Source organism: Sarcophilus harrisii, chromosome 6, assembly GCF_902635505.1.
Source record: "Sarcophilus harrisii chromosome 6, mSarHar1.11, whole genome shotgun sequence".
Taxonomy (NCBI): Eukaryota; Metazoa; Chordata; class Mammalia; order Dasyuromorphia; family Dasyuridae; genus Sarcophilus; species Sarcophilus harrisii.
The window spans coordinates 196,826,391-196,853,872 of NC_045431.1; the positions used below are offsets into that span (position 1 = coordinate 196,826,391).

Here is a 27,482-nt window from a genome sequence, read left to right on the forward strand (position 1 = left end):
TTCACAACTGAATGTGGGGATTGTAAAATCATTTTGCATACCTATATACCCAGGATCACATAAAAATTTCTTAGATGAAAAGGGTCATTAGTGGAAAAAGTTTAAGCAGCCCTGAACTAGAAGATGGTGAACTTGACTATAACCCATGGAAAAATCCTAGAATGAATTGTTAAAGAGATGGTTTCTCCATACTTAGAAAGAGAAAACATGATCACTGTGCTAGTATAGTTTCATAAAGATAAAATCATGTTTGGCTAATCTCATTTCTTTTTTTTGATAGAATTGCTAGACTGGTGGACAGGGCAGTGTCATGGGTCCAGTATACCTGGATTTTAACAAGCCATCTGGAAAGATCTCTGATGGTATCCTTTTGGCTATGATGGAGAGATGTGAACCAGATGTTAACATATTTTAGATTGATTTGGAATTGGCTGAGTGACTGATTAGTGGTCCAAGAATGATGGTTAATGGATTGATATCATTGTGGAAGTAGAGTATGAATGAAGCATTCGAGAGATCAATCTGTCCTTGGCTCTGTTTGTTTTAGCATTTTTATCAGTTGGTTGAAGATGCCATGTTTATCACATTTGTTACCGACAGAGAAATGAGAAGAGAGTGAGCAGCCTGGATGACGGAAATAGGATCTGAAAATGTCTCAGCAGGCTGGATGGATAAAATAAAATTTAACAAAGGTAAATGTAAAATGGGGCAGCTGGTTGACTCAGTGGTTAGAACACTAGGCTCTGGAGTGAGGAAGAGCTGAATTCAAATCCTCCCTCAGTCATTTACTAGCTGTGTGATCCTGAGATCACCTAACTTCTGTTTACCTTAATCCACTGGAAAAGAAATGGCAAATGGCAAACCAAAGATACTAATGTTAGCCAACAAAATTCCATGGACAATATGATCAATAGGAATTGGATGAATAACAAAAAAAGATAAAATCCTTGGGTTTAAAAAAGAAATTCCACAGTTGGTGGCTGGACAGAGGTCCAGGTAGTGGTCCAGAGGTAATGGCAGATAGTCAACTTAATTGATTCTGGGTGACATCAGAGTCAGAGAACCAGTGGGATCTCAGGTTGCTTTAATAAAAGCATATTATCCAGAGCAAGAAGTGTAATAGACCTTCAGTACTTTGGACTTAGACTAAATTTGAGACATTGATCTCAATCTGATTTTCCTTAGAAAAGATATAGTTGAGTTTGGAATGTATATAGAAGATTCTTATCTACCATATTGGTATTGAGAATGGAAACCATATATCATAAGCAAAAGTAGGAACTTTTGGCTGGAGAATGGAAAGCTTTTTGAGAAGAGGGTGGGACAGAATTTTCTTCCAATATGGGCCTGTTTCTTGGGTCACTTCCATTGGTGTGTCTTTTGTACCTTAGTTCACTGAAAGAACAAATAGATAGTTTTGGTTCTACTGTTATTTCTAGCTTCAGGAGAAGAATCATTGTTGGAATCCGGTTCAAATCATTGTTGGAAATGATTTTGGGAAAGGTGGTTTTGAAAAAGTCATGCAGGTAGCCAAGGAAAGAGGCAAGTCACAGAACTTTGGCTCCCAGACCATGAATGTCACTCTTTTTGTACACCATAGCCATAGATTTCAATGAAAAATAGAGGTTTATTGATGTCTTTTTTCAAAGTCATTTCCTTCCTTTCTCCTGAGATTGAACCTTTCCCTGTAACAAGGAAAATCATCAAGCCAAAACACTTGATACAGAGATCATATCTGGCAGTGTATACAATATTCTTGCCCAGCAATTCCCCACATCTCTGCTGTGAGAGAGGAAATATATTTCATTATATCTTCTGGACTTTCATTTGTTTTTCCATTACTCAGAGTTCACCTTCTTTTATTGATCTTTAGGTTTATATTACTGAAGTCATAGTGTACATTGTAGTAGGGTTCTATTTAAATTAAATTGAACAAGAGCAAACCAATTTTGATGTTTCATTAAATCTTGCAGTATTCATCTGGGAAAGAAGGGACCTGGGCTTTTGTCCTCAAAAGGTGTGAGTAGGTGTGTTTTCCTCCCTGGACCTCAGTTTTCCCATCTCTGTCCCTGCCAATCTGGTTGGCCAGTAGGGTACCCGATCCAACAAAACTCTCGTTTATTGTTAAAAAAAAAACAGTCATGTTTAACATGCCTCCCTGATCTTGAGAGTCCCTCTAGCTCTGATGTTTTGTGAGCTGCCTTGATTTTGTGTTGTTGTCCTTGACCTGCCCTCTCTGCCACTGAGGGTAGTTTGACCAGTAAGGGAAGCAAATTTGAAACTTCAGAGTTTTAATTGAGAATGCTTCTTGTGGTAGCTTCTTTTGGCCCCTGCAAGCCAAGTCCCGGGCCCAGCCAGGTGATCTTAGCTGATCTCAGTTTTTAATCAGCTGTGCTGAACCCCTGGAGCCTCAATACAATATGAGTCATCTTCTCTGTCATCCTAGAATCCCAGAGGTAAAGGAGCCATAGACATTTAAAAAACATAAAGATCCAGAGATACTCCAGATGGTCTTTTGCAGGGCATAGCATTAAAACCCTGTGTCTGGACAACTTGGAGTAGACACCTGCTTAAGAGAAGGGCTGTTACCATCTTAGTGCCTAGGAGTGCTGAGCATTCAAGTGGTCCCTATGTGTCCTCCCTTGCCTGAGAATCACTAAGCGACCTGCGGAGATGAGTGTCCTTGGAGCCTTTGCCTAACTGCCAGATACAGGTGCTGTACCCAGTCACCCATCCTCTGCACCAGGACGAGGAAGGGCTGACTCTCCTGATGGAGCACCTGCTTTCTAATCTCATCTCCTCATGCTCCTGACTCACTCTATGACCTTGGGGGAGACACCTCCTTTCTCCCTGCCCCACTTTCTTCCTATTTAAAATGACGAGCTTGAATGGAGAGGCTCTTCAAGGTCGATTCCAGCTCTGACATTCTGCGCCTTTGTGATTCTTTAGTGGATGGTGGCCAGCTACGGGTCTGATGTCCATGATCCTCCCGGTCACTGGGGAGCTTTATTTTGGACATGCCATTAAGGAGGGGCCGGCATCATAGACAAAGAGCCTTTGTGAGGGCCTCTTCGTGAGTGGCACTGTGCTGATTGCTGAGCTGAGACAATTACAGAGAGGTGACCACAGCCTCTCGGAGTTCACTCTTGCCAGTGAATATGTTACCTTGTCACTGGCTCCTAAATGCAGAGGGATGAAATAGAGAATCCACACCTAGGCCACTGCTTCAGTTCCCATTGCCTGGCACCTTTAGGAGAGTCCAGAGGTGGGCAGAGGAGGTTAGATTTGGAATCAGGGCTTGAACTTGGATGCTGATCTGCCACATTTCTTAAGTTTTAAATAAAATTAGCTAGCATTTACATAGCACTTTAAGATTTGTGAATCACTTTATTTCATTTAGGACCCAAGTTCTATCAGATAGATGGTATTTTTACCCCCATTTTACATTTGAAAAAACTGAGCCAGATAGAGGTAAAGTTACTTGTTCAAAATCACAAAGCCACCAAACATCTGAGGCAGGATTCAAACCCAGATCTTTTTTTTTTTTTTTTTTTTTTGACTCCAAGACTTTGCTCTATTCATTGTACCACCTGGGAACCTTCTCTTTAAAGCAGAGCTAATGATCTTAGTAGCATCATGGAAAAGGCTGGCTTTGGACTCAGAACTGAGTTCTTTCTGCCCATGTCCTATACTAGAGATGTGGCCATGGCAAATCGTTTAAGCTTTTATGCCTTGGGCCATGACACTGAAGTTTCTGGTAGATTGCTGATCTGCATTGGTAGAAGGAGTTTTCCCATTGGGAATTTTTGATGAAATCACTGGTCCAGATTAAACACACCCCTTCAGAAAAATTCCTTCCTATTAAGTGCTTTGAAAGCCTTCAGATTCCCTAAAAATAGACATTTTTGGTGGGTAATAATAGTAATAATAGTAGTAGTAGCAGTAGCAGTAGTAGTAACAGCAGCAATAGTAGTAGTAATATAGTAGTAATAGTAGTAACATAGTAGCAGCAGTAGAATAGTAACAGCAGCAGCAGTAGCAGCAGTAGTACTATAGTAGTAATAGTAGTAACATAGTAGCAGCAGTAGAATAGTAACAGCAGCAGCAGTAGCAGCAGTAGTACTATAGTAGTAATAGTAGTAGCATAGTAGCAGCAGTAGAATAGTAACAGCAGTAGAAGCAGCAGCAACAGTAGCAGCAGCAGTAGTGGTGGTAGATATGCCTTTGCCACTGACTAGCTTGTTGAATATAATTCCTTTGAGAATAAAGATTGCTTTCTTCTTTGTCTTTGTACTCTGGGTGCCTGGTACAAAGAAAATGCTTTAAAATGCTAGTTTTTTGATTAATTATAGTTGATTATGCCAAGGTAGATTTACAAGCTGGAAGGGACTTGTACACCTCCTTTCTTTTATAATGGAGAAACTTGGAGACCCTTGACTTGACCAAAGTCACACTGGTAGGAGGTGTTAGCGGTAAAGTTGGAGCCCAGGTCCTCTCTGGGTTTGAGGTTCCTCATTTGTAAAATGGTGTGTGTGTGTGTGTGTGTGTGTGTGTGTGTGTTTTCAGGGTAAAGGTATGAAATAGTAAGTGTTTAACAAGAAAATTTCTGAAGGCTCTCCCAGTTTTAAAACTCAGGAGTCTTTCATAATCTTTGGATTCTGACCTGACCCAAACCATCCGCCCACTTTGGCCCAGAATGAGACTGTGGTTGGCTGCTGAGCTAGAAGCTTGGCAAACCTCATATATAGTAACCATTCTTCCTGAGATGGAGACAAGCTAGATGAGTTTTTAATTGCTGAGCTAAGATTAGGAAGCAATCTACATTTTAAAACATGATTAATAAAAGTCTAAAAGTGTGAGATGTATTAGAGTTTGAATTTAAAATGAGCTAGGATATAAGAGTGAGGTGTCACACCTTGGGGAGCCTGATGGGGAAAAAAGAAGATTTTCTCAGGGGGGTTGGATGACCTCAGAGAGGGGTAGGGGCCTCGTTGTTACTGGGAGCTTGCCAGACTAAGTACAATTGGGGCTGATCAGTTAGAGCATTTTTATAACAGCGGTATCTTTATGAAGGAATCTGCTTTGGCTCTGTGCTCCATCAGTGATGCTTTGCCTCCATTCTAGTCTGTTGCTCCTGTCTTAAGACTTGGGAAGGTTTTTCCACAAAAGTCAGTAAATGCTTAAAGGAATAGAGTTTCATTATCGCAAGTTTTAACTTGCATAACTGAAAGTTTAAGGCTTAACATGAGAAGGACAGGGATGATTCATTTTAACAAGTATTTATTAGGCATTTACTGCATTAGGCAATGTTGCATAATGGTTAGAGACTAGTCATAGAATCAGGAAACTTGGTTCAAGTACTGCTTTGAGATAAACAGTTGGGTTAAGCCAGGACAAGTCACAGGTAGCAGAACAGGTGATCATTTGCATTGGTACAAGGAATTTCCATAGTGGAACATCCTCAGATTTTAGAATGGATCTTAGAGACTCTGTATTTTACAGATGAAGGAGCTAAAACTCAAGGAGGAGGAATTACTCACCCAACATCACACAAATAGTAAGAGCTGGCATTCAGGTCAGGTCCTCTGGATTCAGATGTTGTTCTTTTCCAGTGTTCTGCCATATCTCTGCTCATCATAAAATGTCATAGCTAGAAGAGATTTAAAGGATGCTAATCTAAAGTTTACATTTTTTCAGTGAAAGAAACAGGCTCAGAGAAATTCAACTTAGTAGCAGACCTGGCTCTAGAGGCCCACACACATGTATCTGTACATACACATATGTATCCCACCAACTATTCTTGGAACAGGTTGTGAAGATCATGTTCATGTTCCAGAATAGTTGACTTCAGTGAGGAGTTCAGTCAACTTGGGAGTATTCAGATTTTGAAGGAAAATTGGTCTTTGTATTGTCATTAGCAAAAAAAATTTAAAAATTATTTAGCCATTTTTTTTACTACCTTATTCACATCTAAGAAGTGGACCTGTTATGTCATCCTTGAGCTTGGTTCTAGGTTTTGTGGAGGAAAGTAGGCATTACCAGAGAAAGGCAGTCATGTAAATCTGCCTGATTTTTGTACACAGCAGTTGAAAGCTTTGTTGGATCAAAGATGCTACTGGCCAGGCCAGTTGGTACAGATGCAAGTCCCAGAGCTAGAGGGAAGGCAAAGGTAGCTTAAAAATAGATATGATTATGGGAAGTAAGAATATTAGTACTTTCAGATTCCATGATTTCATTTTTGCAGATACTTTGGTCCTGACACAGATCTGTGTCTTTAGCAGATTGTCTTCATGAAGTGTTATGGCCAAAAAAAAAAATTTTTTTTTTCATTCTCTTGTGGTCAACCTTCTGGTGAGAAGGAGAATTTTAATAAAAAGTGTAACTGTCTCCTACATCTCTGATCTATGAATCTTTAGCCTCTTGTATTCATCTGCCATTAATCTGAAATGCTAAAGTCCTAGAAATAGCTTGGGATGGTTCTGTGGATTGAGAACATTGGAGGATAGACTGTTTAGAAAACAATACTCTCAACATTGTACTGTCAAGAGTCAGGAAGACCAAATTGCTGCCCTCCTGGAGCTGATAGTCCAGAAGTAAGTTGAGTACATAATGTTGAAACAAGATTATTTATTCAGAGATAATATTTATGCAGGGATGTTTAGCCTGAAAAAGAGAGGAGATTAAGTTGCCTTCAAATATTTGAAAATCTGAAATGTGCAAGGTTTTGCAAGGGTGAATGTTGAAAATTATCTTTGCATGTATTCTGAAAAATAAAAAGCTATTATTAAAAAAAAGAAAATCTGTCATGTGGAAGTAGGATGAGCTTTGTTCTATATGACCCCAGAAGAAATGAGTGGGAATTATAAAGAGGCATATTTAGACTTCATGTTGGGGGAAAAGAGGAGGAGCTTTCATTAGAACTGTCCAAAAGTAGAATGGGCTGACTCAGAAGGTCATAGATTCTCCCTCCATGGAGGTCTTTAAGCTAAATTCTAGCATATCCCTTCTCTTCTCAGGAATAGGAAGCCATTGCAGTAGAGATATTGAACTTGAGTAAGAAAGTTCATTTCCAGAGTTATGGTAGATCTTTCTCATGGCTACCCACCTATTCCTAAGAGAAGTTTTCTAGCTTCATAATTTTCCATTGGAGCTCCCAAGTTTAACCCATATTTCTAGACTGCTTGAGTCAGATCTGTGCACCCCAAGATAAAGAACTCCATATTGCCCACTGCAGAATTGTGTGGCAATAGCTCAGCTTACTCATTTATGTGGAACATGTATCCTCCCCTTTCCTTTCTTGGTAAGCTATGCCTCCCACATTGAATTTTTCCCAGCATTCAACCTGTATATCACGATTTCTCCTTAGTACCTTCAGCTCCCTGAGGAATTTGGATCTGCCCGATCTATTATTGTCCTCATGGAGCAGCAAAGTCTTTAAGGAACAGATAGGGGTTGATGGCTGACTATGCACCTTTAATCTAAAATTTGGAGACTAGGATTACAGGTATCATTTAGAGGTGAGTTCTATTGCTTGTTGAGTAATAAAATATGAATCTAAAGAAATGTAAGCTTCTTGAGCGTGGGAACAATTTCCTTTTAAGTTTTTATATCTATAGTATCTAGTACAGAACTGGGTTTATATAGTAGATGCTACATAAAAGCTTGTTGAACAAATGAATAAATAACAATTGATGACACATTTACATGGTGCCTACAGTTTACAAAGTCCTTTTCTCATAACTTTAAGAGGTAAGTAGTACAATTATTATTGTGTCTTTCCTTATTATATCTTATTTCCCTCAACATGCTCTGTGGGCCATTCAAACTTGTTTTTCTTCATATATTTCATCCTATTTCTTTTTGCTTTGATTTTGTCCAGGCTAACCCTCATGCCTGAAATGCACTCCCTCTTCTCCTCCCTTTTTAGAATTCACAGTTTTTTAAAGAGTCAACTCAAGTGATACTTTCTACATGAAACCTAGCCTACATGAAATCTATTTCTCATATGCCGATATGTTTCCTCTGATCGAATATAAGCTCTCTGAGGACAGAGACTGTTTTGCTTTTCTCTTTGTATCTCTATTACTTACCATAGTACCTAACACATTATAGGTTTTCAAGCAACTCTGGCTTGATACCCATTTTGCAGATACAGAAACCAGAATTATTCTTTTTGCTATGGATAACTTTTTCTGGCCAAAGAGTCTTTGTTCCAAAGGCTCATCTTAACCCTAAAGTAATGCCTCCCAAAGCACTGCCCACTATGAATGTAAGGATAAATCTGAACATGTGAAAATAATAAATAGCCACATTTTATCTTCCTGTTTTAGCAGGAGTACAGACCTGCCCATGTATAATATTTGTACCCCAGAATCACTAGCGGCTAAATACCCATGATTTCCATTTTTGTGGTCCAGGGAGATGTTCAACAGGTAGTTATATTGTTAATTTTCAATCCAGGTAAAGAGAAGTCTTGACATGTGGTTATGGGTTTGAATATTTAAGCAAGGTAGGAATGGAGATTGTATACCAGCAGATGGTACCTTGAAGAGTTTGATTACATTGGACAGAGTCATTTTACTGGCACTTTGGGTAGTACTTCTCTTCATATCCCCCTCCAGCTTTATCTCCCAGCTTCCCATGTCAGCCCTTTGGATTTGGCAGTCTTGAGAAATTCTAGTTCTTAACCTCGCCTAAGGTGTGTACCCTGTCTCTACTTATCTCCCACAGGAGCTGTCTTTTCAGGCCTCAGGATCAGCATGTGTTGGCTTGAGTATTCAGTCAGAGAACCATGGAAAGGGTCATGGTGGGTTGTGAGCAGGTTGCAGTGCATTTCAGAGACTGACAAAGCAGTAATAAATAATAGGGCTTGTAGGATCACAGAATTAGAGATTACTGGAATCTTAGAGCTCATCTAGTTCATGCAGGTGTCAGACCTAGAATTTGAATTCAAGTCTGCTTACTCCAAATACATTGTACTTTCTATTGTACTGAATGTATGTATGGAAGGTTACTTGTATTCAGATTTTGCTTGAGACCTATTGGATCTATAATTAGATTAGTGTTATACTTTAGGCTTTTTTTTTTGTGATTAATCATTCTCTTCTTATCCTAATCTTCCCTTACCCCCAATATCCTCCATTAGTCTCTAAATGATGAAAGGCTCAACTCCAGTTCATCATTTTAATTAAATTTAACAAGCATGTACTATGTACCTATGAGCAAAGAATAGGAAACTGGGCCCAGCACTGGGAGAGATGGGAAATTTAGATGGAACACAATCTCGAGTCCCTATTTCCTGATTCTTGTATAGATTCTAGTCTAGTAGAGGAGAGAAAAGGGTGGGTAAGACTAGTACAGATGACTCTGATATAAATTAATTCATTAAGCCTTTCTTTAACCATTCCTGGGGGAACAGAGCCCTTCCTCCTCTGAGCTTCTCCTGGAGCTTTGAACGTCCTTCCTCTTGGCACTAAGCTCATCTAGCTTTGTGGTGTTCATTTTCATGAGACTGTGTCCTCCTTACCCATCTGTGGTTGTGCATAAGAATTTAATTACATTTTACTCACTGACATTATTTATAGAACTTTGGCATTTCCCTCCATTCATCTTTCACCTTGAAACTGACACCATATTTTAAAAAAATATTTTGTCTGAATTTAATGAACATCAAAAGGAAAAGGAGAACATTTATACATATGAAGTTGAACAGAAAAAGAAAATATGTGAAAACACAGATCTCCCTAGTTTGCTTCAAAAAAGTAGAAATACAACATGTATATTTCTTTTATTACATACTTTGTTTTAATATTTTTTTGGGAAATTTTGGTTCTAAATTATCTCTCTCCCTTGAGAGAAGGCCTGGAGTAAGAGAGAGAGAGAGAGTCCAATCTCCTTATTTTACAGATGAGGAAATTGAGGTCCAGTAACTAAGGGATTTAGAGTCACACAGTTAGGAATTTCAAGAATTGTACACAGGTTCTCCTGACTCAAATGTGCTGCTGTATGCTTTATCCCCATAATAGCTGCTTTCTCATACTTCTTCTCTCTATGAAAAAAAAAAAAGATCACTTGTTAAATTTAGGCTATGAATTGATTTTAGCACGAAGCATAGGTATTCTATGGTGCCTCAGGGAACTTCTTTATTATGGATTCAATTATTAGAAATGACTTGAAATTCATTTTTGAGAATTTTTTTAAAGCCTTGATTTCAATATTCATCTTATCAGATATAGTTGAGGGAAGGATTAACACAGGAAGTTCTAAGCACAGGGAACTGCTTAATAGATATTGCAAATGAACAAAAAATACGAGATAGAAATGAAGAAACTGTATTTCTATCTTATATTTTTCCTTTGTAAGAATTCAGGTATTATTTATTTTTAAAAACATTTTTCATTGGGTTTTCCTTTTGGTACAATGGATACCACTCATCCTTAAGGATCCTGATCCATCCCCTCCTCAACCTCATCCCATGTGAGCTTTCCTCACATTTCAGCCAAGTAGAGTGATAGATAATATTCTATTTTGGTAGTTTTCTGATAGCAGAAAGGATGGATGTGTGCTGTCATTTTCATTATTTAGTACCAATATTGTTTATTTTCATTGACCTAAGTATTGTTGCAGTTGTGATGTCTTTATTTTCCTCATTGCTTTCTTAACTCTATATTACTTTATATAGATCTTCCCACTTTCTCTGAATTCTTCATAGAGGGTAAAATAATATTCTACTGCATTCATACATCACAATTGGTTCAGCTGTTCTCTTATCATTGGTTATATTTTGTTTCCAGGTTTTTGTTGTAATTAATGCTGCTGTAAGTATTTTTGAACATATGAATATTTTCTTGCTTACATTAGCTTCCTTGAGCATATAATCACAGTAGGGAGATCTCTGAGTCAAGGGTATGGATGGGTTTAATAACTTTAACACAGGATTTAAAATTATTTTCTTAAATAATTGGGACAGTTCATAGTTCCAGTAGCAGTGGATTTCTGCTTTTCTTCCAAAGAGCCTTCTAACATTGAATTTTCTTTTTCTTTCTTTCTTTTTTCTTTTCTTTTCTTTTTTTTTTTTAACAATATTAAGAGATGACACATCAGTATTGTTTTAAATTGTATTTATATAGTTATTAATAATTTAAAACTCTTCTTTCAAATGTTTGTTGATATTTGCATTTTTTTCCTTTTGAAAACTTTACATCCTTGGGGAATATGTATTAATTGCATAAGAATGCATCAGTTCCTTAGAGATTTTGGATGTTAGACTTTTATCAGAAATATTTAATGCAAAGATATATCCCCCTACTCTGTACTTTCCCCCCTCCTGCTTAGTCTGGTTGCAACATTTTATTTTTGTAAACTTAATCTTTTTTTATATAATCGAGATGATCTTTTATAGTCTTTTCTATCTTAAATCAGGATACATTTTCCCTTTCCTCCCCAGTCTCAAAGTTGTGATTCTGGTATTCTCTTCTGGTATTTTTTGATTCTATTTTTTATGTTTAGCTAGTTTATCCATTTGACATTTATTGTGCTGTGTGGTATCAGATGCTGTTCTAAGCTCATTTTCATCAAACTGCTTCATGGTTTTCCTAGTAGATCTTATTGAGGAAAGAATCCATTCCCTAATTAATTGTCCTTGTATTTATCAAATACTACAATATTATATTTCCTTCAATATCTTATTTAAATTATTCCATTAATGTACTTCTTTTTTTATTTAATAGAGGCATTTTGGCCATCAGTGATATAGAATATAATGTGAAATTTCATAACTTCAGATCCTCTGTATTCCTACTTTTTAATATACTTAATATTTTTCAATTACATATAAAATTATTAAACGCTAATTTTTAAAAAATTTGAGCTCCAAATTCTCTCTTTCGCTCCTTCCCTTTCCTCCCCCCTCATTGAGAAGGCAAACACTTTATTATAAGTTATACACATGCAGTCATATAAAACATATTTCCATATTAGTCATGGAAAGCACAAACCAAAAAAAGAAAGAAAAAATTTGAGAAAGTTTAAAAAAAGTATGCTTCAATCTGCATTCAGACTCCATCAGTTCTTTCTTTGGAAGTGGGTAGCATTTTTCATGCCTTTTAAAATTCTCAAAGAATTGTTTTATAGACCAAGACTGTTGTATAATAATTCCCAAATTCCCAAATCACGTCATTTGGGAATAGCTAGTGTTTGGTCCTGGACACAGTATGGTCCATTACACATGGTACTGACCATCCATTGTACCATGTTACTTCTCAACTGCCATTGAAAAAAACAAAACCACAAAACTCCAACCTCTCCAAAATTTCATACCTCCCATGTTTAGAATAATGAAGTGTAACATAACGTTAATAAATGTTTGTGAATTATTGACTAAATTACCCAATCTGTAAAATGGGAGAAGGTGGACTAACTGGGCTCAAAAGATCCTTCTAGTCCTAACTTTCTGTGGCCACATATTGCTGGTGGTTTCCCTCTGAGATCACCTTCTGTTTACGCTTTATCTGTCTTGTCTGTACAGATTGCTTCTTGACTTTCTCCTCCATTAGAATGTAAGCTAGAGGTATGACTTTTATTCTTTCCATTGTAAACCTAGCACTTAGCACAGTGCTTGGTACATAGCAAACCCTTAAAAAATGCTTGTTGGCTAACTGTTGATTGATTGGACCTTTCCTCTGCCTTTTTAAGACTGTGAGCTTCCCTAAAAGCAAGTCTCGGATGTTTTGGTCTCCCCCTTTCTGAGCCCAAGCCAGGGCCTTGCACATTGTAAGTTTTTGATGAATGTTTGATAGAAGGATGAAGGAGTAAGTGAAGTGCTGACGTGCAAAACCCCATTGGAGACTGTTTTCGGACGTTTCACCCTCATTTCAGTTGGTTCAACAGATGCTTTCCTAGAAGAAGCTACTAACCATATGTTAGATGTGGGGCCAGATGAAGCTTTGATACCAAACACCAAGAATGTAGGAGATCTTCTGAGAATTTAATATGCATTACTTTATGTTTTGTCTTTTACGCAAAGGTTTTCTTTGTTCAAACAAATATGTATAAAGAATTTATGCAGGGCACATGGTCATGCATATTGATTGCAGAAAATCTGTTAATAATCTGTGTCTCTTCAGGGTTTGTGTTTCTGTTGGAAAAACAAATGTGAAACTGAATGCATTCAGGGAGGCTCCATGTTGCTCACTGTTGGGGGAAAGAGGGTGCTTTCCATCTTTATTAAGAGCCATTTGCTGCCATATTCAGGGATGTTGGCATAGATCTCTGTGGAGGCAGAAAGACAGGAAGGAGAAGGAAGGAAAGAGGAAGAAGGAAGGAAGAAAAGAGAAGGAAGAAACAGATATTAATTAAGTGCCTATTACATGCTGTTTGCTGTTCAGTCATTTCAGTTATAACTGACTCTGCATGACCCCATTTGGGATTTTCTTTGCAAGAATACTGGAGCGGTTTGCCATTTCCTTCTGCAATTCCTTTTATGGATGAGGAAACTGAGGCACACAGAGTTGAACGACTGACCTGGGGTCATACAGCTAGTAATTATCTGAGGCCAGATTTGAACTTGGGTCTTCTTTTTTATTTAATAATTTTTAAATTTTATTTCCCCTTAATTACACATAAAAATAATTTTTAGTTTTCTTTTTTTTTTTAAACAAATTTTGAATTCCAAAATCTCTCTCTTCCTTCTTTCCCTATCACTGAGATGGTAAACAATTGAAGGTAGATTATACACATACAATCATGTAAAACATATTTCTGTATTAGTTGTTTATGGAAGAAAAATATGAGAAACAAAGAAGGAAGAAAAGCAAGAGAAATGAGAAGGAAAGAAAAAAGAGAGAGGGAGGAAGGAAAAAAGGAAGAGAGGGAGGGAAGAAGGAAGGAAGGACAGAAGGAAGGAAAGAAAAAGAAAGGAAAGAAGGAAGGGAGGGAGGAAGGAAAAAAGGAAGGAAGGACAGAAGGAAGGAAGGAAGGAAAGAAAGGAAGGGAGAGAGGAAGGAAAGAAAAGACAAGAAAAAAGGAAAGAAGGAAGGAAGGGTGGAAGGAAAAAGGAAGGGAAGGAAGGAGGGAGGGAAGAAGGAGAAAGAAAGAAAAAGAAAGAAGAGAAAAATAATATGATTTGGTTTGCATTCAGACTCTATCATGGACTCTGGTTTTTGACACCAGATCCCAGCATGCTCTCTGCTGCACAGCCCAGTTGCCATGCAATGTTACATGGCATGATGTGGTACCGTATGAAGTCCCATGTAAATCACTCCTGCCTAAGGATACGACTGCCCTTTTCTCTCTACTTTCTGCTAGCTCAGTGAAATCATCTCCTTTAGAACAAGGACTGTCTTCCAGGCCCCTAGTATATTGCAAGCATGTCATTTGGTGGGGGGGGGGCGGGGAGAGAAACTTGGTAGCCCTTATCAGCATTAATTAGTGGCAAGCATAGAATGAGGCTCTGAGCGACAGGCTTGTTTTGACGGAGACAGGGTCAGGATGGTAGGGAGCTGCAGGGTAGCAGCCCGTGGCAAGGTGGGGATGGGAGCCACGAAGGTGTGAGTCATTTGAGACTGGGTGACGGCAAGAGGACGATGCCTGAAATGACCTCTGTTTGAGGCTGGCTTCTTTCATACTTATTTAAGTGGAGCAGAGGGAAGAGGGTTAGATTTGGATCATATTCTGCTCCTGTCACTTAGTGCCAATAAGTGTGTCACTTCAGTTCCCTTGACTCAGTTTCCTTATCTGCAGTATGAGAGACTGGCACCTTCTAGCTCCAGATCTCTGAGCTGCACTCACTGGGGACACATAGCCTTTGTGACTTTACATATATTGTCTCATTTGATCATCCTAATAAGCTCCTTAGTTTCCTTGTTAGTCATGGCTTACCTAAAAATTACCTTCTACCTCTAAATTTATGATCCATGAATTGTGAGTAGTATTAATTGGGTACATGCTGAATGAACCCAACTTTTCTTGTCTGTAAGATTAAAAACCATACCATTTCACTACTAATGATAATTAGCTTTTTTTTTTTTTTGGCTGAGGCAATTGGGGTTAAGTAATTTGCCCAGGGTCACACAGCCAGGAAGTGTTAAATGTCTGAGATCAGATTTGAACTCAGCAACTCCTGACTTCAGGGGTCCACTGCACCACCTAGCTGTCTCTGCATATTATTATTAACATGTTCTATTGAGATCATGACATTTTCTGTCTTTAACTTTAATTAAAATATTTGCATTTAGAAACTGGCAAGGTATTTACCTGGGGCCGCGCTGACTATGGTCAACTTGGGACAAAAGTAGATGGCCAAGAGAGATGTACAGGAGATCATGAATTACTCCTGTCCTGCACAAGAACACTGGCCACCATGCCTTCTTCCCTTCCTTGCTTAGAAGGAGTGACTGAGGTAAGAAATAAACTTTTTTTTTTTAATGAATTTTCATTTAATATATTCTTAAGGCTGGAAAGGAGTGTCTTGGCCATTTAGAGGTATGGTGATGAGGTTTGGTCCATAGACCAGGCTGTAGGGAGCCAGTGCTATAGTCAGAGTTGATATATGGCAGCTTGAATCTTTTCTCTTTTTCCTTGGGTTTATTCTTTTGCTTTTCTGGATGTGAAGTTTTGTCTTCTGTAAAATGCTGTGAGAGAGTTGACCTAGATGGTCTCTGAGATATTTCCCAGGACTGATGGCCTTTGATTCCAGGGCTTTCTTTTTGTTTCTCTTTGGCAGCCTTGTATTTCAATCTTTCACATTCCCCCATGGAAAGGAGACTGCCTTGTTCCATTTCTTCCTCTCTGATTACTTTAATTTTTCTATTTCTGGTTGGCTTATTGCTTGCCCCTTGGATTGTGCCCTGTTAGTAAGCTTTGTTTTACTCCTGCCTTTACACACACACACACACACACACACACACACACACACAGTATCCTACTGGTGATAGGGCAGGCTGTAACTCTGAGCTCAAGGTGGCTTTAATGCAGTGACTCAATCTGTATTCCAAGCCTGTTGAAAAAAATTAATAAGCCAGCAATCTTTCTGCAATTATCATCAGACTAATTACAATTCTTTTCCTACTTAGAAGGTTTTCTCACCCAGGAGGCCTGACCTGGCTCATCTCTGGCTTATGTAGGACACGTATCTTTCTGCCTCACCAACTGTACCAATCCAGACCTTTCAATCTCTCTTTCTCCTTCTCTTTGTACCTTTCTCTTTTCTCCTCTTCTTCTCCTCAGTCCATCTTCCTCCTTATATTATTCAGACTAGAATAGGCCAGGGATTCTAAGCCTTTTTGAATGTGTCAGAGTTTTAGTGAGATTTGTGGACTCCTCAGAATAGTATTTTTAAATGTGTAAAATAAGATGCACAAGTTCACCAAGGAAATTTATATTGAAATACAGTTATCAAAATATTTTTTAAAAAGAGTTCATGGATCCCAGGCTAGGTACCATTGGAGAAGGGAGATCTTTTTTTTAAATTGAAAAAAAATTACTACTTTTATATTTGATATGTAACAACTTCTTCCATTCACCTTCTCTGTTCTACCCCTTCCTCCGATATTCTCAAAAGACAATTAAATAATACTTAGTGATTTTGGCTGTGTATATTATTTGTTCACTTAGCACATTGCCTGTAACACAGTAGTTAGTTTATAAATAGTTGTTGGCTGATTGACACTTTTCCGCTTTTCTAGTTAATTAAAAGGAGGTTGTATCCTTTAACTTGGATAGGATGGTGCCAGGATTGTTTTCTTTGACTTAAGTTCATATTCTCTCTATTTAAGTTATTGTGGCCATTGTGAATATTCTTCTTTTGGTTCTACTTTTTTCACTACGTAATTTTATAAAAGTCCTGTATTTTTTTGAATTCTTCGCTTTTGCCATTCTTTATAATGCAGTGAGTGTTCCTTGAATACATATAGTACAGTTTTTTCAGTCCTTTCACAATTGTCAGGCACGTATTTTGTTTCCAGATTTTTGCCATTGCAAATTGTGCTTCTATAGATATTTTTGTAGATAGAAAGCTTTTTCTTGCTGTCAGCGATTTGAAATATAGTCACAGTAATGGGTCAAAGAATGTGGGGAAAAATGGGAACTTTCTTGCATAATTACAAGGTTTTATCCTTCCAGAACAGCTGGACCAATTTACAGCTCCACTAGAAGTGAATTAGTGTGCCTGACTTTGCTTAGCCTCTACAACAATGAGTTTTACCATCTTTGCTAATTTGATGGGTGTGAAATGATAGTAATGATGATAACCAGCACCAGTACCACAACCTGATATTTACATGATGCTCTAAATTTTGCAAAGCACTTTATATACATTGATTCAATCATGAGATAGCTTCCCAACTTTCCTAGCATTTCTTGTCAAATGGAGTTCTTTCCTCAGTAGTTTATAGTCTTAGACTTGCCTAATGCTGGGTTTTTGTGCATGCTTTTTTCCTTTTATTAATCTACTTTTCATTTTTTTTTATTCAACACTATTTAATTTTTCTTTTCACTGGAGAAGGAAATGTCAACCCACTCTTACATTTTGTCAAGAAAACCCCATGGACAATATTGGCTTGATATAGTCCTCAGAATCACAAAGAGTTGGACGTGACTAAATGGCTGAACAACAATGTATAATTTTTGTAATTACTTCTCCAAAATATAGTTTTAAATTTTCTAACAATAAATCCCTTTCCTTCTTACTTTTGTCTATTTTGTCTTCTGATAATTGAAAGGTCCCCACATGAATTTTGTTATTATTTTTGCTTAATTCTAAAAGCAGAATAATTTGATAGACATAGAAAGACATCTGTAGGATAGTGTAGATAGTCTTATCATTTTTACTCTACTGCTTTGGCCTGGCCATGGATGTAAGAGTTTTCTCCAATTATTTAACTTTTTAGTTTTATAAACATTGTTGAATATAGAACTTGCATGTGTATGTTTGTATATGTATGCATATGGGTGTACTGGTATATTTTTGGGAACAATACATTCTGTTGTTACTTTTAAGGTATATTTTTCTTTCTAGCTCTTCTTATTAGATTTTGTTAGTAATATGCAGAATGTCTAATACTAATGTGGATTTATTTTAGTCTAATAACTTTTTTTTGTTCATCCTCTGGGGTTCCCCAAATACAAATTTTAAATACCCCTAAATATTGTCTGCAAATATAGTCTTGCCTTCTTTTTCCCCATGCTAATTCCCTTGATTTCCTTTTCTTGTTTTATTGCTATAGCTAGCATTTCCAGAACTTTGTCAAATAACAGTGTGGACTGTGAGCTTCTTTGCATCGTCTCAGTCTTAATGGGAATGATTCTAGTGTTTCTCCATTACAAATAATGCTTACCTTTGGTTTTAGATAGATTTTTTTGGTCATATTAAGAAAGAATCTCTTTATTACTGTGATTTTTAAATTTTTGCCATAAGTAAATACTGTATTTTATTGAACATTTTTCTTCTTATTGATATATTCATGAGGTTTTTTATTATTTTTATTATTAACAGGGTTAATTATGTCAATTGTTTTTCTAATGTTGAACTGGTCTAGGGAGAAATTCAACATAGTTATAATGAATAAATTTTCAAGAAACTTCTGTAGACTCTATGTTAATATTTTATTTAATACTTTTTATATCAATCTTCTTTAGTTATGTTTTGTCATTACTAAAAATGTTTCAGGTAGACTGGTCACATAGTAAGAATGAGGGATAATCAATAGAATCTGCATGGTATGGTTGGTATCCTTACCATGACAAGAGATCTAGAGGTAGTCTACCTTTGTTTAATGGATCCTCTAGAGAAAATTTATAGGAGAAAATGGACAAGACAAGAATTTGCACAGAATGAAAAGATATGACAGGACTGAAATCTATATTATTACATCAAAGAAATTGTAGCTCATTTAAAATTTCAAAATATTAATTAGTGTTATTGATTTACAGTGTTTTTTCCTTTGATTTTTTTTGTTCTTGTTGCTTATCTCTCTCTGGTTTGTGTGCCAGAACCATATTGATCTCAATAAAGAAGTTTGGTAAAGTGCTTTTTCTCTAATTTTATGATTTTTTTATATAGTATCAGAATTATTTGCTCTTTAAACATTGATAGAATTTCATCTGGACTAGGAATTTATTTTTCTTTTCAGAGTTCATTTATATATTGTTCAGTATCTCATTTTAAGATTTTTTTCTTTAGGTTAGATTTTCTATTTCCTGTTTTGTTAATTTGAGAATTTTATATTTTGGTAAGTTTTCATTTCATTTGTTTTCAAATTTGTTAGTATGTAATTGGGTTTTGTAATTCTCATAATTTTCTTTGTTTCTTTTTATTCATTGTGTTTTTCATTTCTTGTAAATTTTTACTTCCATTTTTTACTTTTGATATTCAATTTTTTCTTTTTGAAAAAATAAAATTAGCTAATGATTTACTCTATAACTCATAATATTTTAGAATATTATAGAAGTGATCCTAGATCCTCAAAGACTTTTTTTCACCTTTCTACCCTATTCAACTATTGTCCCAGCTCCTCTCCTTTGTCCCAGTTTCTCCTCCTCTTCCTCCTCCTTCTTCATATTCTTCTTCTCCTCCTCCTCCTTCTCCTTTTCCTTTCCTTCTCCTTCTTCTTTTCTTCTTCCTTACCTAAACTTCTCGATAAGGTTATCTATACTAAATATTTTACTTTGCTTAATATCTTTATGCTATCTGATCTCTGCTCAAACCCTTTCTGTCATGCTTCCATCTCTATTAGTCTATTGAAACGTCTCTCAAAAGTCACCAGTGACTTCCTAATCAAAGATCCGATGACCCTTTATTTAGTATTCATCCTTCATTTTTTTCTCTATAATAGGCTTTTGATCTTTTTGAACAGCTCTTCCTTCTAAATATCTTCTCTGTTTCTCTCATGATGGGAGTTTTCCTCTTCCCTCTCTCAAACTCTCTTGTCTCCTTTAGTTCCTTCCCCTCTTACTGACATTGTAATGGGATGTTCCTTATCATCTGATTTAATTCTTCTCTTCTCTCTTTACATACTCATTGGGAATCCCCTTCAATTCTATTTTTACATGGCCAATTTCAAAAATTGATAATTGCTCTTCTGATCTGCAGACTTACATCTCCAAATGCCTACCAGATACTTCTATCTGGATTTTCCATTGAAACGTTCAATTCTCATTCAACATGATCAATACTAAACCCATTATCTTTCTTCCAAAGGATTAGATCCTCCCCTTGGACTTCACTTTTTTGTCTCTTGAACCACTATTTACCCTGGCTCTCCTGTTTGTCAATTTGGGATTATCTTTAACTACTCTAACTTCTCAAACTAGATAATTGTCAATTAAATCTTGTTAATTTAATCTCTAGAATATTTCTTACAGCCATATTCTTCTCACCACTCTCATTGCCACCATGCTAATATAGATCTTTCATCTGCTACCTGCCTAGATCAATGCACTTGTCTCCAAATAGTAATTTCATCCTTCACATATCTTAAGTCCATACTTCGGATTATAAATATAGAGCTGGAAAGAACCTTGGAAGTCCCTAAACCTAGCCTCTATATTTTACAGATGAGGAAACTGAGGCTTAGAGAGATCGTGATCAGGGTTACACAGCCAGGAAGTGTTCAAGGCAGGATTTGAATTGAGCTCTTTTTCCCCCCCCCCAATATATTACATTGCCTCTATCAGTCTGTTTCCAGAATAACCTTTCTTGAGTATACATCTGTTTATGACTCTCCTTGGTTCAAAAACCTTAATGGCATCCAAGGCCCTCCATACATTTCCAACTTTATTTCATATTATTCTTCTCTATATATTCTATGCAGTAGACAATTGTAGTAGGCCTTCCCTCTCAATCATATTTATGCCTCTGCACCTTTCTTCATAATGCTTTCCATTCCTATTTACTTCTTGTCTAACCTTTAAAACCTAAATGAAAAGTCACATCTTTCAGGAAAGCTTTTATGGGTTTCCTTTAGTTAAAATAACTTTCCTCCTCTTTTAGGAGGCTGCCTTTTCCCTCAAGGTGTCTACATTCTACTGGGAGTTATAACTTGTAAACAAATAAGTAAATGCAATAGAATTTAAGGAGGAAGGGAGAAGGAAGATTACTCCTGGGAAGAATAGGAAAGACTTAGCTTCTTAAAGGATCATTCAGTATATAGTGGCTTAAGTCAACTCTGCTAGGATGAGTAACGAGAAAGGTAATTTCACTATTCAGAATCACTAGGCAACACTAGCAGAGGAGCACATCAGGTCCCTATGTTGTTATTTCTGAAAGAAAACTAGCACTTGGATATTGTGTAAAGAAACTATTAATGAGCTTGGCAGTTTCCAGAGCTGCCGTCTCTTAGAGTGTTCAGAAAGACTGTGGTTTACTGAATGACCTTGCTATATTTAACACATTGCTCATTTTAAGTTTGTCTTAAGACCGTGGGATTTCAGTGCCCTAAATAACAAGAAAATCTGCCACCAGCAATCAGCTGAGTCCAGGGGGATTTAGGATTTCATACAACCAAAGTTTCCCTTAAACTCTAGGGTAAGTAAATAGTAGCTTTAGAAGAGTTCATGTTAACCAGCAAGTTTGTCAGAGACCAGATGCCCCCAGAAAAGGCAGGACCATTGGCTGATGGTAATCAACTTTTTTTTTTTTGGAAAAGTTCACCAGAGCTGAGTAGTGATTTTCACTCAGAGGTCATTGGAAAAAGAAGTTAATTTTAAAGTCCTGGGAGCTGTTTAGAAAATTCAGCAGGATTTTCTTGAATAGCCTGGGACATCTGTGCTGTAACCACTACAAGAGAGGGAGAAAAACAGCCTAAAAATAAACACAAAGCATCCAGTGGGTCTAGAATCAGAGAATTTCAAACAAGAAGGGATCTCATCCAACCTGTACAGGAGCCAGGACTCTTATGCCATGCCCCGCCTCCAAGTGGTCTTTTAACTTATGCTTAAAGACATCCAGTGATGAAGAGCCCATTACCTCCTGTGGTAGCCCATTCCACTTTAGGATAGCTCTAATTGCTGCAAATTTATCCCTTATTTTTAGCAAAAAATTTCCTCTCTGTCACTTCTTCCTGTTCTTCCTATTTTTGCTCTCTGGGACTAGACACAGCAGGACTAATCCCTTTTTCTATGATACCCCTGGAAATGCTACAAAATTGTGATCATGTCCCACCCTTGCCCCTTCCAAACCACATTTCTTCTGCAGGCTATACACCATCCATGGCCATTTTCTTTAGCAGCTCTCCAGGAAATAACAGTATCAATGTTTCCAGAAAAGGTTCAATAAGGAAGGGGAAGATTAAACAGCATATGACTGTCTGAGTTTATCATGGAAGCATAGATTCAAACTTGGAAAGGACCCCAGAGGTCATCAAATCATACCTGTCCATATACAGATAAGGGAATCAAGATCCAGAGTTGATTTGCTCAGTGACACAGTAGCTCAGCCTGGGATCAAGCCTGGGTCCTAGAATGTCAAATGCTGTGCCCTTTCCATTATACTTCATACTGTGACTTTTTGTTCTCCTTGTCCCATTACAAAAGTTTTTTTCAAAAGCATCAACTGTTAAAAGATCACATTTGAGAGAATTTGTGGAAAGGATTTATATCAACTTTTTGGTTGTCTTCTGGACTCTCACATCCCTTTTTGTCCAAGGACAAGATAATGATACGTATTAATTATCAGGGTTTACAGGAGTAATTTTAACCTTCACTCTTACCCTCATTCTCACTCTCATTGTACCTTGAAGCCTAAAAGCTAAGTCATCACTTTAGAGACGAGAAATGACACCTTTTTGGCCCATGAATTTATGGTCTTTAGAAAGGGGAATTGGCAGAGCCATAACTAGGGTTGAGCAGTAGGATTTCTCCCCATGGCACCAAAATTTACAGGAGGTTCTAATAGCACTTTAAGGTTTTTTTTTTTTTGCTTTTGTTTTTAGAAGCATAGAACAACCAAGATTAGAAATAAAATTAATAAGAATAAATCATCAAAATGGGAAGTATTTATATGGTGGCTTTTCCCCCCTGATCATATTTCAGATGAGTTTCTCCTCAATCCAGTCTCTATTTCTCCTTTTTCTTTCAGCCTCTCCAGCAGTAATCTCTCTATGTCCTGGGGTCTCTGCCACCACTCTCTCTCAAAATAATTGAGGGATCAACTTTCACACTGCTAAAGCCAAGCACAAATCTAGGTATTGGGAAAAATCTACTTTAATTATCTAGGGTAGTGAGTAGTCTCACTATCTTGGCTAGAGGATGCTGACAATGACTGATACCAGGATATATGGGCCTGAACTCACGGAAAAACCTTGCCCATAGCATCACTATTAGAAGAATAAGATTATGAAAGTATATCCAGAATTATTAAAGATAATTCACCAATATGAGAACAAATATATCCTAGGAGGTGCTGAGCCCAGAGCAGGGAAAGGACTAGGAGTCATAACCTTGGAGGAAGATGTGAAAGTCATAATATTAATATGTGTTGTGTTGGTGAAATGAGGGAAGCTAGGGTGCCAGCTTAGAGTTAGAAAGACTCACCTGCCTGATTTCAAATCTGGCCTCCGGTACTTCTTAGCTGGGAAAGTCACTTAACCCTTTTTCCTCAGTTTCCTCATCTGTAAAATGAGCTGGAGTAGGAAAACGAAATGGAGCAAACCATTCCAATGTTTTGCCAAGAAAACCCCAAATGGGGTCATGAAGAGTCAGATATGACTAGACAAAAGTGTTGGTGTCTACATTTTGTCCCTTTTTTTCTAATAATGCCCTTTTTTCTATTCTAAGACTTCTGATTCTTTAGATGCTTGTATCCTTGCTTTATTTAGGGATTTAGTCATTAGGTATCCTATAGAAGAGAATAGAATCAGCAGGTTCTTGACATATTCTTCTCAGGCAGTAACCTCTTTTGGAAATTTCATATTGGGAAGTTGTCCTGAATTTCTGCTCTGGCTGCCAACAGCTAATAGTGTAACTGGAGTGAGAGATCATGGGAACAAAGATAAAGAGTGAGAAATGCCATTTAATTCAATCTTTTCCTTTTGCAAATAAGGGACTGAGATTGGAGAGATAAGTAACATTCCCAATGTCACACAAGTAGTAAATGTCAAAGATGGAATTTGAACTCAGATCTTTTGATTTCATAATTAAGTATTCTTTTAAAATTATATTACATTTTTTTCCAGATAGAACTTATGTTCTATATATACAATTAAATGAATATCATGAGAATAAAAGAAGATATGAACTTTGAGCTAGAAGAGACTTTAGAGATAATTTAACCACCTCATTTTGTAGATATAATTATGTAGATATAGGTATAAATATGGCTAAGAGTGATGCTTATGGACAAGGTCTGAGATCCAGAGAAGCTTATTTGCCTCAGCTCACCCAGGTGGCTTTCACAACTTCTTCCATTGGCAGACCTAGTATTTAAATGTTGGTCTTCTGGCTGATTAGATGAGAAATACATTCATAATGATGGCAAGTTCCATAGTATATGATCCAATGCCATTTTTCATATGATAATTTTTTATATAAAATTCAGCAGACATATACTGAGTATCTTCTATGGCTGAGCACTATATTGGACACTGGAGGATATGGGTAAATTTAGGTTCCTACTCTCAAGAAACTTACATTCTTTCTTTTTCCCCAATAGTATTTTTTTCAAATACTGTAAAGATAATTTTCAACATTTATTTTTGTAAGACTTTGTATTCCAAATTTTTCTCCCTTCCTCCCTCACTGCCCCCTTCCCTAAGACAGCAAGTAATCTGATATAAGTTAAATATTTGCAATCTTTTTAAACATATTTCCATATTTGTCATATGCAAGAAAAATCAGACCAAAATAAAAAAAAAATGCCAGGAAAAAAACACAAAAAAGTTGAAAATACTTTGCTTCAATCCATATTTGGTCTCCATAGTTCTCTCTCTCTATGCAGATGGCATTTTCCATCCCAAGTCTATTGGAATTGCCTTGAATCACAGCCTTACTGAGCAGAGACAAGTCCATTACAGTTGATCATCACATAATCTTGCTGTTACTGTGTACAATGTTCTCCTGGTTCTGAAGGAGCTTACTTTCTAAAGGAGTGATAAGACTCGAACACAAATAACCACAATACAAAGGCCATTTGAAGTCAATGCAGTAAAAGGCTTGGGAAAAATTTAATTCCACAGATCCAATCTTATTCATTAATAGGGGAGATATATGCGGCTAGGCAACACTTTGTCTGAAAAAGAACTTGGTATTTCAGTGGGCCGCAAGCCCAATGAGTCAGCAACATGAGATGGCAGCAATAAGGCTAAAGTGTCTTAGGCTGCATTAATGGAGGAAGTGTCCAAAGTGAGAGAAGTTTTAACCCTTTCCTCTGTGTTGGTCCAGAACACACCTGGTGAATTGTGTTTACTCATAGGCACCACATTTTAGGAATTATATTGATAAGAATGGAGTGGAACTGGAGGTGGATAACCAAGATGCTGACTAGAGTAGATATGATGATATATAGGGGTTAATTGAAGAAAATGAAGCCATTTATTCTGGAGAAAAGATTTGATGGGGGCATGAGAGCTATCTTCAGATATCTGAAGAGTGTCATTTGGGAGAAGAGTTATATGTGTCCTACCAGGTCCCAGAAAGTAGGAACAATGGGTGGAAGCAACAAAGAGGCAGCTTTAGGGTCAATAGGAGGAAAAGCAGCTAACAGCATGAGGGATCCAAAAGTGGAGAGGACTACCTTAAGAGGCAGTAACTTCCATTGATGGAAGTCTTCAAGCATGGGGATACTATAGCGAGGATTCTTGGCTAGCAATATCTCTGATATCCCTTCCATCTCTGAAATTCTGTGATGTATAAAGAATGGGAATAAGTGAGATTAAAGGAAGGATAAAATCATGGCTGTGGGTGCCAAGGAAACCTTCATGGACAATGGCTACCATAGGATTAGAATAAATCATATATGTCAAGACATGTTTTTTTTTTTAAATATCATAGTCAGAATTTTTCTTCAATATTTTCTGGAATCCCACTGATTCCAAGCTCCCTTCTCTTGCTCTGTTTGATCTGTTTTCTAAATACTTCCCTTTTATTTACATTATATCTCAGTCCTTTTCCAGGTATGTGTTTTTTCAGTCTTTTAACTTTTCAGTGTACCCTCTGTCATCTTATCCCCTAACCTGCCAATTCTACTTAGCTGGATTTCTTTTCATGTTTTCTGTGCTGATTTCCAAAATTCTGTCATCATCTTGTCCCAAGATTCTTTGGATGCAGAAAGTCAAGATGAAAATAACAGGCAAAGATGAGAATTTAAAATAACCCGTAACGGTCTGATGAGAGAAATGGTGTGAATGTGAAGTTTGAAGTGTACAGTAAATTTGGCCATCCATCTGTGAAAACCTACAATGAAAGGTGGCAGTGTGTCCCACCCCCTAAATGTGGATGGTTGCCAAGGCCCTGTTCTGAATGTGCTCTTCTCATTATACTGTCTCAATGATTTTATCAGCTATCATGGGATCAAGTATTATTAAGGCTACACACATGCTCATAGTAAGTGTATAAACCCAGCTTTCATCTATCTCCAGAGCTCTAGTCCTGTATTGCCAATTGCCTCATGGACGTCTCAATCTTCATGAATTATACTTGTACTTAAAGCTCTTCACAGTCTGACTCCAATCTACCTTTATAGATGTACTGCATATTACTTTGCACTATACCAGCAAAGTGGTCCATTTGTTATTCTCTAAACTTAGCACTCCATCTTTCATTTCTTTGGCTTTGTATAACTGTGTATTCCCAAGTACCTGGAAAGCACTCTTCCTCACCTCTTTCTTATCAGAACTAAATCTATGCCCTTCTCCTATAGGAAGTCTTTCCTGTTTTCACTAGTTATTAGTTGCCCTTTCCTGCCTGATCAAGTTAATCCTGTGAACATTTATTGGTTTACATGGTATAGCCCTCATCTCCCAATCCAACTAAAATGTAAGCTCCTTGAAGGCAGAGACTTTTTTGGGCTTGTGGTAGTATTGCCTTTATGACTCCACCTAGTAGAGTGATTTGTCTATAATAAGCACTTAATAAATATTTGGATTGGATTGGGTTCAAGCTTTTGGGTTTTCTTATATCACAGAGTTAAGGTTGGTAAGTAGAGAATATGATTTCCTTTTGCTATGATGGAAAGAATACTGTATTTGGAGTCAGAGAGACTGAGTTCAAATCTCAGCTCTACCATTTACTAACTTTGTGATCTTTGGTAAGCATACTAGATGAGAGAATATGAATTCAATTCTTGATTTTACTCATTGCAATTTTGAGCAATGCACTTAACCTTTCTGGTCCTGTATCTTCATCTGTAAAATGAAGGATTTGGATGACCTCTAAGTTCCCTTCCCATTCTATGATTCTAAGTCACTTTTTGGGCCTCAGTTTCCTCATTTTTAAGATGAGGGGGTTAGATAACATGAGGTCCCTTGCAGCCCCAAGTCTGTGATCCTGTGAAT

The 27,482-nt window shown here is 37.1% G+C and overlaps 1 protein-coding gene across 1 annotated transcript in view; it reads left to right on the forward strand.

The window, feature by feature from the left end:
* Positions 1–27,482, forward strand: part of SERGEF (secretion regulating guanine nucleotide exchange factor) — a 237,521-nt gene that overhangs the window by 38,117 nt on the left and 171,922 nt on the right. The window contains exon 9 of the mRNA XM_012552452.3: positions 15,234–15,397. Within this exon, the coding sequence (XP_012407906.2) occupies positions 15,234–15,397 (164 nt within the window). The remainder of the gene's footprint in view (positions 1–15,233; positions 15,398–27,482) is intronic.